This window comes from Rattus rattus, chromosome 5, assembly GCF_011064425.1.
Source record: "Rattus rattus isolate New Zealand chromosome 5, Rrattus_CSIRO_v1, whole genome shotgun sequence".
NCBI classification, from domain to species: Eukaryota; Metazoa; Chordata; class Mammalia; order Rodentia; family Muridae; genus Rattus; species Rattus rattus.
Genome location: NC_046158.1, coordinates 38,400,660 through 38,412,989, shown reverse-complemented (window position 1 = coordinate 38,412,989; position 12,330 = coordinate 38,400,660). Strand labels below are relative to the sequence as shown.

At 46.2% G+C, this 12,330-nt stretch overlaps 1 protein-coding gene across 6 annotated transcripts in view; it reads left to right on the top strand.

The window, feature by feature from the left end:
* Positions 1 to 12,330, top strand: part of Rbms1 (RNA binding motif single stranded interacting protein 1) — a 215,360-nt gene that overhangs the window by 195,618 nt on the left and 7,412 nt on the right. For 4 of the 6 annotated variants that reach the window (XM_032903373.1, XM_032903370.1, XM_032903372.1 and 1 more), the window contains exons 7-10: positions 8,620 to 8,726; positions 9,622 to 9,671; positions 9,795 to 9,888; positions 12,095 to 12,142. In XM_032903373.1, coding sequence (XP_032759264.1) covers positions 8,620 to 8,726; positions 9,622 to 9,671; positions 9,795 to 9,888; positions 12,095 to 12,142 — 299 coding nt within the window. The remainder of the gene's footprint in view (positions 1 to 8,619; positions 8,727 to 9,621; positions 9,672 to 9,794; positions 9,889 to 12,094; positions 12,143 to 12,330) is intronic. The other 2 variants (XM_032903374.1, XM_032903375.1) reach the window with 1 other exon arrangement.

Below are 12,330 nucleotides of genomic sequence, written 5' to 3'. Positions count from 1 at the left end.
GCACCCTCATTAGCCAGTCATTGCCTAAAAGTCCACCTGAGAACATGGCTGCACCGGGAACTGAGCCTGGACACACGAGCATCAGTGAGACACTCTTGAGATGCACACCAAGCTGCCCTCAGACCCAGGTGCAGAAGTACTCCCTATAATAAGGGGAGGTCAGTTTTTTAGCTGGTGAGATGGCTTAGCAGATAAGGGCACTTGCCACCAATGCTAATCTGAGTTCAATCCTGGGAACCTACATGGTGGAAGGAGAGAACCAAGTCCACACTCCCCACTGTCTGCCACACACATCACATGCACACACAAATCAATGCTACAACTACCTACATGGCTGTGCTTTCTTTCACACGTGCTTGGTGCCAAACTCTGCCTGGGAGTTTGCAAACTAGTTTGAACTAGTTTGCAGGGGTGCTGTCCCAAACTGAGCACAGCCCACATCATCCCTGCAAACCAAAGCCTTTCTGCCTCTAAAGAACAGTGCATGGAGAAATCGTGTTAAAGCCCACGTATCTCAGGTAGAATGTATGGGCATTACTACAACAGCCTTCTAGAAGACTTTTGCCAGTAAATATACTCAGACCCCAGCTTGAACAGATCCTTATTCTAGAAGCTCATTAAATCTCTCATTATCAAGTCCTGTGACAGCAGGCAGTCCACACAAACTTCTGAGCCACCAGTCTCCTGAGAAATTACCTTAATTCACAAGTGAGAAAAGCAGTAACTTACAAAGCCTTAAAACCCCACTGTCACAGTCCTAGTGGCAATAGATGACACTCACCAAACTGTTGTAAGTACCGTGTTAATTAGAACCACCTCTGAAAAAAAGTAGTATGGCCTTCATTCCACAGATTATGACAGCAGAGACATCAGATGGCTTGCAGGACTTAGCTAGTGTGTTTCAAAATTAGCGGACTAACCTAGACCTAGTGTCCAAACCACTGTACAGAAAACCACCAGTACAGTGCTGTTGGTTACGCTGCAGAAACTGTATGTCACCCATTTTCAGATAAAATTCTGTGTGACTGGCCACTAAACAGATAGGTCTATGGTAAGGTAGGGAAGTCCCACAATATGAAGGGGAGATGGGGACAGACTTAAATGAACGTATCTGCATAGACTGAGAAAAAAATGCAGACACAGAAGAGTAAAGTGTTTCTGCTGGGTGGGGGTCCTACCAGCTCTCTGTCTTACAGGACTCCTCTCTTAGAGATCTAGAACCTGTGGTGAATTGGGAACTGAGGTAAGAAAGAATTCCAGTTAAGAATTGAAAACACAACAGGAATGAGACTAGTGAGAGTAAGTTGCCAGTATAACTCACCTTACACTGTGTAAGAAAGGTGGGGCCATCAGATCACACCGCAGCAGCCCTGGGAAAAAGACCATCCAGAGGGAGACGCCACAGCTGTGTCCCTTAGTTGGCTAGAAGCAGGGCACAGCAGGAGACAGTGTGCATGGGAGTGATGGGCAATCAATCATTAATGGACGCTCAGGATGAATGTTTTAGAAGCATGGCCCAGGCAGTTCCTGGTGGATTCTTAGTTGAGGTATATTTTTAACTTGTAATAGCCACATTCTTTTATTCTTAATAGGAAGTCATTAACCACTTTATGTACGCACGGCTGGATGTAACACTTTTTGTGTGGTCCCACATTCATAAGGAATGCCAAGAGTGTCCATCACATTTGAAAAGCTTGCCTCGGGTTTGTAACTTCTTCTTTATTGTCTCATCTCACAAGCCAGTGTGGCTAAGGTCTTGGAATTGTTCTGAACCTTACTGGTCTTTCTAGGGAAAACCTACCCAGAGATTCTGCTTTTGCATATGAAGTATTTTTCCCCTGTGTTCATTTTATGTCTTGGAATTAACTGTGAGTACATAGAGGCTAGAAATGCAGTCACCACTACACTACCCAGACGTGTAGTATGTTGTCTTCAGCAGCGTGGTAGAGAAGGTCTTTGGGAAAATGCTTCTCCCTTTCCCCGTGTTTCTCTCCAGATGTTCTGGCTAGGGTTATTGTGATGTGACATCATGACCAAAAGCGGCTTGGAGAATACAGGCTTGATCTCCTCTTACAACTCTCTGGTCACACTGTGTCACTGAAGGAAGTCAGGCAGGAACTGCAGCAGAGGTCACAGAGGGGGGTGCTCCTTACCTGGCTTGCTCAGCCTGCTTTCCTACAGCATCCAAGACAGCAGGCCCAGGGGTGGCACTATCCCTCCTCTCCCATGAACCGGCCCCTCCCCCGCCAGTCATCAATCAAGAAAATACTCATCGGCTTGCCGTCAGGCCAATCTGATGGAAGAGTTTTCTCAATCACATCCCCCTCCTAAGTGACTCCAGCTTGTCAGGTTGACAAAAACCTAATTGTGAACACTAGACTTTGCTCAGTGTTGTCTGTAAAAGCTCCAACAGCGCGTCTACACAGTTTTCCACATCAGAAGCTGCTCCGGTCGTTTTCTCATACCTCACCGCGTGCAGCAGTGCTTGGACAGCATATCGAATAACTTCCACACAAGGAACACCGTGATTGCACCTTTAGGTCAAAACAAGTATTTTTAGAACCTCCTCCATTCTCAGCCGTGTTCTCACAGCAGAGTGGAAGCGATCTAGTAACTTCCTCTCAGTACAGATGATGACCGGGTGACACGGCCGTCCCCGAGGTAGCAGCCATGTGGAGTCAGCTCTTCTCTGAGTTCTGAGAGCACACAGGAGACATGTAGAGCTGCTCTAAAGCCACACAGTAGAATGTCGACGGTCTCTTCTAAAACCAGGGGTCAGATTTTCTGAGGGAAAAGTCCAGATTTTTTTTTTCCTTCACCATGTATAGGTTTAACAAAAGAAAATAAAGAAAAAAATTAAAGGCAGTTAATGCAGCTGAAATAGATGGGGAAAGTTCCTATAGTAAAAATGGTGCCTGTAGCCGCTGGGAACTAACTTCCGTTTCTCTCTCCACTAGGGTCAGCTCACTGTGTTAGGGCATTTTTTAAAAGTAGCTATTATCAGAAAAGCTGACCGTGGTGGCTGAGTATACTGGTTTTCCAGACTAGGTGAAGAGGCTTACCAAGGGCAGTTTACCATTTGCAATACGATGGCTAAGGTCAAATGCTGGATAACTAGAAAAGTGGGGGATTTAGAAGGAGTGGGCTCTCCAGCTCTTCCCGCTGTCGACATCTGAGCCTGAAGAAAACCTCATTTAACATGCACTGGGGAAATGGCCTGCTCTCTTGTGAAGGGCAGAGCTGACCCCAGGAGGGTAGGTAGCTAGGTGTGCACAGTGGCTTGCAAAGATCCCATTCTTCACCACAGCGCTCACAGCAGGCACTGGGGAGCGCTGTTTAGTATGATTAGCACCGACCTTCACAGTCTGAGCTTTGGAGGCTGATAAAATATGTGATGGAGATTGCAGCGAGGCATTATGGGTATAACCACCCCTGCTCTCTCAGGAGGGAGTGCCAGCGTCACACAGACAGGCATGGGTAAAGAGCCTCTCACTCCAGCTCTGTTGAGACACTGGAAAAACCAATAGTCCCATTACCTTAGATGGCTCTCAAGAGGTGCCAGGAAATATGAGATCAATGTCTGTCCAGGGTTCTGCCTGGGGCCCTTAGTAGTATTCAAGGCAACACTGTAGTTGTCAGAATTTGGAAGGTGTGTGTTCCCGTTGATTCTGATACATAAGGAAATAACTTTCCTGGGTTGGGTGTTGAGAGCTTGTGACCTGAGAAATCATACAAGATGTCAGAGCTTACCCTTATTCAAGGTAAATTCAGCCTAAGTACTTGGTTACTTGGGAGAGTCAGTTGGTTTGGGTAATTATTTATTTATATGTTTTGCTAATGTGGAATGCACAAAAACCAATTTATCGGGGACTAGGTTGATGGCTCTGTCAGTAAGCTTTCTGCCCCATAGGCCCAAGGACCTGACTTTGTATTCTTATCACCCACATACGAAGCAAGCCATGGGCAAGCATGTGCCCGTAGTCCCAGCACTGGAGTGGCAGAGACAAGAGGATCGATGAGTTTTTTATAAAAATGGCAGAGAATGATGGAGGAAGAAGATACCAGGCATCACCATGTAATTGCATATATGTGTGAACCACATGCACAGAAACCATCAGGACTCTGCAGTTACCCTTTGGCACACCGATGTGAGGCATTACTTAATGTCCAAGGGGCTATAGAGATGGCTTAACAGTTAAGAGCACTCACAGCTCTTACGGAGGACCTAAGTTCCCAGAATGCAGGTTGACTGCCTCATAACTGCTTGTAACTCCAGCTCTAGAGGATCCAATGCCTCTAGTCTCTACCCTCCGTGGGCACTCATATGACCGTACACAGGCATATACTTAAAAATGAAATAAAGAAGAAGTGTTATTCCGGGAAAATGGTCACGTTAAAGACTTGACTGTTATATACTAATTCTGTCAAGTTCATTCGGCCAAACTTAGCTATTGTTCAGTATTTCTGGTGCTCCTGATGTGTCACTGGTGCCTCAGTTTCTCCTTACTGAAGGGTCTGTGCTGTAGAACAGGCTGACGTCACACAGGAACTCCTGACTCTTTAGCCCGGAACCTGTGCTTTGGGTTTCCAGAGGCAGGCGAAGGACCTGCACTGCGGTCTGGTATGGCGGCTCCAGAGAGGCAGATGAAGTGAGGCTGTCCATGCTGTAACAGGCTTGCACGCACATCAGCAAGATATAAAACTCTGGCCCACATTTTGTTTTCCCGGCCCCCAAAAAAAATCTAACCAAACTTCATTCAGTGGTTGCACAGTGCCGGGACAACTGTCAGTTACAGTGAATTAAACCCTTTGTCACCAGGAAATTCCCTCACTGTGTGTGACTTGACTTTCCTAAGGCAAGTGGGTGGTCTTGGTAGTAAACAAGGCATTAAGACCTCTTAAGCACGGGCTCTTTCTTACCAGTGCCCCCAAGTCAATGGAGTAGTGTCAGGAAAGAATGTCAGCTGTTGTTGCATCTGTATCCGTTTCAACGGAGCATTTCTGTTAAAGCACACACGTCTGCACTGTCTTCTGACCTATTGACGAGTAAACAGGCTTTCCTAAGGGCGGGCACCTCCTCATCTACACAGCACACTAGCCCTGCACAGCCTGCTTCTGTGGACCTAGCACATAGTAGACACTGAGTTAAGTAGACCGAAGAGAATTTTAAAAGAGGAAGAAATCTGCTAGGATTTTTTTTATCATGTCCCGTGGAGTACACGGCACTCTGGTTTTGCTGAAGTGAGGAACTTGCGACTGTCTGAAAGACATGCATGTCTCACGGCTTGGAGGGCTTTAGGAGTCTGCCTGAAGTGAGCACTGCCAGTGTGCACACTGCTTTAGCCACCTGCTCTTTGCTTTTAGAGAGAGAGAAGAAAAATCTTAATGACAGCACAAAATAATATGGTAAACAAAATTCACTTGGGGAAAAGCCACCTTCTCCCAGTCTGCTCGCTTCAGCTTAAATGATATATTTATAAACATGACATCACTCCCTGGACCCTCATCTCCACACCACACAGTTGTTGTGTCACCTGGGATTTCCTCCTGACAGGGCAAAATCTAGATGAATAAACATGCGTGGCAGTCACGTTGTCCCCAGGTAGGGCATCGGTTGTTGAGCGCATGTTGAGGGTCTTGCCACTCAGGTGCTTAACCGGAGATGCGTTTTAGAACGAGTCCTGCCAACACCCATTCAGAGCCTGCCCCACATGTGGCCCATACATATAGAGCCACCCAATTAGACAAGATGGATGAAGCAAAGAAGTGCAGACCGACAGGAGCCGGATGTAGATCGAACCTGAGAGACACAGCCAGAATACAGCAAATACAGAGGCGAATGCCAGCAGCAAACCACTGAACTGAGAACGGGACCCCCGTTGAAGGAATCAGAGAATGAACTGGAAGAGCTTGAAGGGGCTTGAGACTCCATATGTACAACAATGCCAAGCAACCAGAGCTTCCAGGGACTAAGCCACTACCTAAAGACTATACATGGACTGACCCTGGACTCTGACCTCATAGGTAGCAATGAATATCCTAGTAAGAGCACCAGTGGAAGGAGAAGCCCTGGGTCCTGCTAAGACTGAACCCCCAGTGAACTAGACTGTCGGGGAGGGCGGCAATGGGGGAGGTGGGGAGGGAACACCCATAAGGAAGGGGGGAGGGAAGGGGATGTTTGCCAAATGTACATAAGAAATACTCAAGTTAATAAAAAAAAAAAAAAAAAAAAAAAAAAAAAAAAACGAGTCCTGCCTGGTTACCTTCTTTCCATGGGAGAGTTTTACCCTGATAAAAGGAGTTTGCTTTCTGATAAGCCATGTAAACCCAGAGGTGGGTTTGCTAAAGGCTCTGATACCAGCGTCTCCTCGCCGTGAACATGGACACACCTTGAGCTCCTCACCCCAAGAGACCGTATAAAACCCTTACAGCCTGGAGAGCAGCACTGGTCTGAGAACAGTGGACCTTCCCTGCTCCAGATGACCTCTTGATTTGTCCCTTGTCATCAACTGAGACATTTTCTGTCACCTCAGCTCTCTCAAGTAATGACTGCAAGCTTACTCACATAGGGGCCTGGGAGGGGTGGTTTTAGCATTGGGGTTTAAGTGTTCATTTTTATTGCCTAGATAGGCTGGTTTCTTAAGGGAACATCAGATATGGTCATTCTGTCCTCTCAGAAGGGTGAGTCTTTTTTTTTTCCCTGCAGCAAGAGTGCCACATTCTCACATTCTCAGCCCTGGTTCCCATCTGTCTCATGCTGGGAACCATCAGTGACTATTACAGAGTTGTCTGACTCAATGGCTCTGTCTCGTCAGTATGTTTACACCTTGCGATTATTGGAAAGGTAGAATTTCCTAAAAGTCATCACCTTGTTTTGATTGCACAAGTGGTATAGTTCAGTTACATAGGAGAACTTTGGCCTCAGCCCATCCATCTCCACCATGCTCGGTTTGCATTAAACAGAATTCCTTATTCATGAAAGTCTGGGGTAGAAGAGATAGAATCAGAAGGTAAACAAGAGGGTATTTTCATCAGACACTTAGCAGCTTCTTATTAACTCCTCCTATATATACCATATCAGCCTGTTTTTCGTTACTATAGCAAAATACCTGAAGCAAGGTGGCATTATAAACAAGAAGTTTATTTAGGTCATAGCTCAGGAGGTTGAAGGGTCTGATGTCAGTATCAGCTTAACTCTAGTGAGGACCATGTGGCAGTCAGGAAAAGGTACTTACAAGACAAAGCCAGAAAGCTCTTCAATGGCTTTGCTCACTTTAAAGAAAACTTGAGATCTCAGGAGAACCAGCCTCGCTGCTCCTGCGGGCCTAGCCTCAGTGGCTTAAGGTCCTCCTGCCATGCCATGCCTGTAACATTGCCACACTAGGGACTAAAGTTGACCCAGAGGAAGATGAACTACATCTACACCCTAGTACATCCACTTGGAAGTAAGTGCCTTACATCTGGAGCATCTCAGACACAGATGCAGAGGGCTAGACACCGGGGAGGCATAGCAGCTCCTGTTGTGTGTTTTGGCAGAGACGTGGTAAGAGACACGATGACTTGTACCCTGTCATTAGTGGGTGGGTAGCAGTGATATAAAATGAGAGATGAATTAGGATAATAAGAGGCAAAGGAGAAAGGGGTAGATTTTCCACAAGTAATGTTTTCCTCTTCATGGTTATTTAACTTGGAAAGAGAGCTTGAAAGGAATAATCACGGGTCTTCAGGAGACAAAGGACGAGCTCGGGAGCCAGATAGGAAGGTGTGAGAGCCTTTATTACGTTAACTAGAAACGTATGGGGAAACACACAACTTCCAGGACCGTGCTGGTGTGCCCGTCACAGAAGGGCAAAGTGAAGGAGATACCTTTAAATAAATAGGGTGGGTATTTGTTACTTTAAATTTTTCATTCATGCAGGCGTGTGTGTGCACATACCTGTGCTCATGTGCACGTATGTGCCCCCATGGTTTTAAGCCACCTGATAGGTGCTGCTGGGAGCAAACTCAGGTTCTCTGTAAGCGCAGCAAGCATCCTTAACTACTAAGCTGTCTCTTAAGCCTCAGCAGCTTTCTTAAGTACAAATAAGACCATATTTATCCATCAACATAGCCAACAGGTAATAAATGCCTGCAAAGTGGCCATACCGTAGGCACCGTGGGCATGGTGACAACAAAACAGACAGGGAGGAAAGACAGCGTCACCACACTGACAGACAGCTGCCCGTGCTGTGAACAGAAGCATGGTGTGATCGGCATGACAAGGGTTTACTTTCTGCCAGGGGCAGAGCACTGTCTGGGAGGCCGGAGGAGTGTTCTAGCTTCCTTCTGGAGATTGTTTGCTGACTTGCCCAGTGGTGGAACTGTAGGGTCCGGAGTGCAGAGTGCTGTGTTGCCAGAGGGATTGGAGATGGCTTCCCTTTGGCTCTCCAATAAAGGAACAATAACTAGTCCATCTTCCCGCACTGCTCTTTATCCCTAGGTTCACAGGGCCTGAGATCATGCCTTCAAAGTGTCCCTTCATAACGCTAACAGTGCTCCTACTGAGAGAGAGAAACCCCCCACGTATGGTCAGATGCTCCTACCATTGTGGGCTCACATTATCCTCCCGTGTGTTCACAGCTCCTACAGAACCTTTACTGTGCAAGTTTGCGGATGGAGGACAGAAGAAGAGACAGAACCCAAACAAGTACATCCCTAATGGGCGGCCATGGCCCAGAGAAGGAGAGGTGAGACTCTAAGGCCTTCCCTGAAACTTGAGTGTGGGTGTGTGATCCCGGGCATTCTCATTGTAAAGCCCTGCGGGGCGTCTTGGCTGGACCGCCATGCTTCTGAAACACCCAAACAAAACCTCCCTTCTGGTGCTGTTCCCCAACTAGAGCTGACAGCAGCTGTCTCTGGTGCTGGAGTTACTGGGTGCCCCAGGAGGGCAGGTAGATGACGGTCCAGCCACACTGCGCTTAGTAAAAGGGCGACTGTGAACATGTTTTGAGCGTGGAAGGTTTCAGTTTTAGATACAGCTTTTTCAGTAGGTTTACAAAAACAGTATTCAGGAATCTGTCCTTAACATTAAAATAAATATTTGTCATTGAGAATTTAGTTTTATATTTGGGGTTTTTTTTTTCATACTGAAAAAATGTTGTGCCAGACCGATGTATTCTGATCCTGGTTTTCCCTCCCCACCTCCACACGTTGGCTTTCTAAGCAAATGGGCAAACAATCTTTTGAAGCTTTCTTTAAACAAACAGGGAAAAAAAAACTTCAATTTTTTTAATGCAGCATTGGGCTTCCTCTTGCTTGTATTTATTTCAGCAAACCTTTACATGTAAAGGTATCATAAGGTACCTGGAATGTGTGGAGAATAGATCGTCAATGTGCGCTGTCCAGTGTCAGCCACATGGGCCCTCTGAGCATGTGGTGTGTGGCCGTTTCACCAGAGAGATTGGTTTCTGTTCCAGTAGCACCCTGCAGCAGTGGCCGCCGTGTGGGGTGGCACAGTGGAACTTGCCACTTGTATCACATGTGACTTTTACCTTCCTATGCTCTGGGGAGTGTACAAAATGCAGTGTGAGACACCTCCTGCCTCGATGGGTTCTCACGGTTCCTTCTGCTTCCTTCCATAAGGCCGGAATGACACTCACTTACGACCCGACTACAGCTGCTCTACACAACGGGTATGTCTTTTGGATAAATGCATCATGGCTTGAGGGACAGTGAAGGTGGAAGGTGTCAGACATTGTTCCGTGAATGATTCCATTGAAAGGATTACTTAATAAAGGCTTTTGTGTTTGTTCTAGATTTTATCCTTCACCATACAGTATTGCCACAAACCGAATGATCACTCAAACTTCTCTTACACCCTATATTGCATCTCCTGTATCTGCCTACCAGGTTTGTACCTCAGGACTCGTCAGCAGTGCGCCATGCATCTCTGCTGAATTTTTATGTGTCTTCAGATTCTGAACAGTTTTAAAATGAAATCTAAGTCAAATTGGATGCAGCTTGGATACCTAGTTTGGAATAAGCTGCCTTTTGTTTGGCATAGGGATTAGGTAAAGCCAGGGAAGTGATTGGAATCATCACATGGTTCTAGGATCGGGATAAACCCTTGTACTTGTCCCAGAAGTTGAATCTTTGTGAGAGTCACAAAATGGAGAGTGAGTGGGGGCTCCTGTCTTCGTTTCTTCACTAGCAGGAAGAGATAAGAGGAACTCAGAGATTGTCTCTATTAGATTAGGCGACGTGAACTGATACAGTTGAGATCTGAGGTCCTTCCCCAACCGAGAAGCAAGAGGCTGTTAACTCCTCTTCCTTTGTGAGGAGGCTTTGCCTTCAACCAGGAATGAACCCTCGCTAAGCTCCTTGTCCAACACTAATCTGATCATATGGCAGAGCTAGCAAGGCAAGTGCGCCTTTCTCCTGTAGCAACGTCTTCCCCACAATGATGTATGACCTGGGCCCAGACGGGAGCACTGTCACTGAGTTCAGTTACCGACCTGCAAGAGAGGTCTCTTCCGTTGGCTGCTGGGATCTTGCATGACTAAACTCTGGGGTATTGTTGTTTTTAAAACTGAATTAGATGTTGTAGTCCTGATGTCAGGGGTTAGGGGACTGCAGCATCTGACCTAACAGCTATGTTGATAGTGACACGCCTCAGTTTCCTCTTCTTTAAAATGGGGATAATAATGGCTTCTACTTTATAAGCTAGAGAGGGTTCTGGGCATCTAACGAAGTTAAAAATAGCTCCACCCAGTACTGACATATCACTAATAGTAATCATGTGATAGCATTAGTAATCATGTAATCACGTGATAGCATTACATGTTAATTACACTTTTTCAATAATGGCCAAGGTAAGACAATGTCAAAGTTGACTCTGCACAAAAGTTATGAAAATAGCGGTGAATAAAGGAGGGAGTGTCTACTGAGAGCAGAGTCTCACAGCATGGCCACTACCTTCACACTTCAGCTTCTCCCCCTCCCCCAGCCTTCACGTCTTTCCTTTCCTGTCTTCTCCCCGAGTTGTTACCTAACTCTGAAGTGTCAGTCTTCTGGGCACACTCTTCATTTATTCATGTCTCTTCCACTGTTTTAAGAGTTGAGATTTTTTTTTTATCTTCTCCTTGTTTCCCAGTGAGAGCAAGTAGATATAGTACATTTCCCCCCATAACCAGTGTCCGTAGCTGATATTAAAATGTAGTCTCTGATGACCCAAAAACGACAGTCATTTCTGTATCATTAGAAATAAGGTCCAGTACAAGCTCTCGTAAGCAAATGAAGACTATCGCCATGTTGCTGTAGGTACGACAGCTCTTAATCCATTTGTCACCGCTTATTTTCCCTCTTTTAAGCTCTTTTTACCTGTCAACCAATTTATAGAATAAAAAGTCAGGAGGCCAGAGTTGGGAACTGACTGGTCATGGCTAGCTGCAGGCAGCCTGTCATTTCAAGGCTTCCTTTCCTCCTTGGGGAATTCTGTGGTTTTGTAAGACCCATGTGGAATTTACTCCATCTGCCTGACGGTCAGAGGCGTAACCTCTTGGTCAGTGCTCAGCAGAGGTCAGGGCATGAGCCCCAAGTGATCTGAGGTCCCTTTAAGTTGTGTGCAAAAAAAAAAATGTTATCTATGTGCGCTTAGTTTGGGATGGGGGTTCTGTTTCTTTCGGGTTTTCGAAGAAGCAATGGTAAGAAGTTAATAGATTATTATTCCCATTTTATAACTAGGGAACATTGAGGAACAGAAACGGACAGTGGCTACTTTGCTGCTAAAAGACAAACACGGGATTAGATGTCATAGCTCCCTAACCCTGTAATACTCTTAAGTGCGTAGGCAATCATGGCCATAGAAACATACAGAAGCGGGGACATCTGGCCCAAATCGGGGTTTTCCGGGAGCTCCATGCCTCTCGTGATGTGTCCATAAGGGCCCACACTCGTGATAGAGTTGGCCTTCTCCACTAAACCACCATATGCTTATGCAGTTGGATTGAGAAAGTGGCATCTTCGAGAACCCACCAGTACCCCAGTGGGGAAAGGCTGCAGTCCAGATTACTGAAATGCTAACAAGGCAGAAGCACTTAACTTTGGTCTGCCTTAGGTGGCAAAGGAAACCAGAGAGAAAAAGTATCGGGGCCCTGCTCTCAAGGTAAATCGCGCTACCTTCTTTCCCCATGACTCTTCCCCGTATTCTCTCTGTAGCATCTCTGAAGTTTAACACTCAGGGACAGGACGCAGGAGGGTGCTGATAAGAACTGGAAGTGGAAATGTGCCTTAAAATCCCATAGACCTTGAAAAGCTGTGGGCATCAAGATGCAAACTCAACCCCTGCGTGGC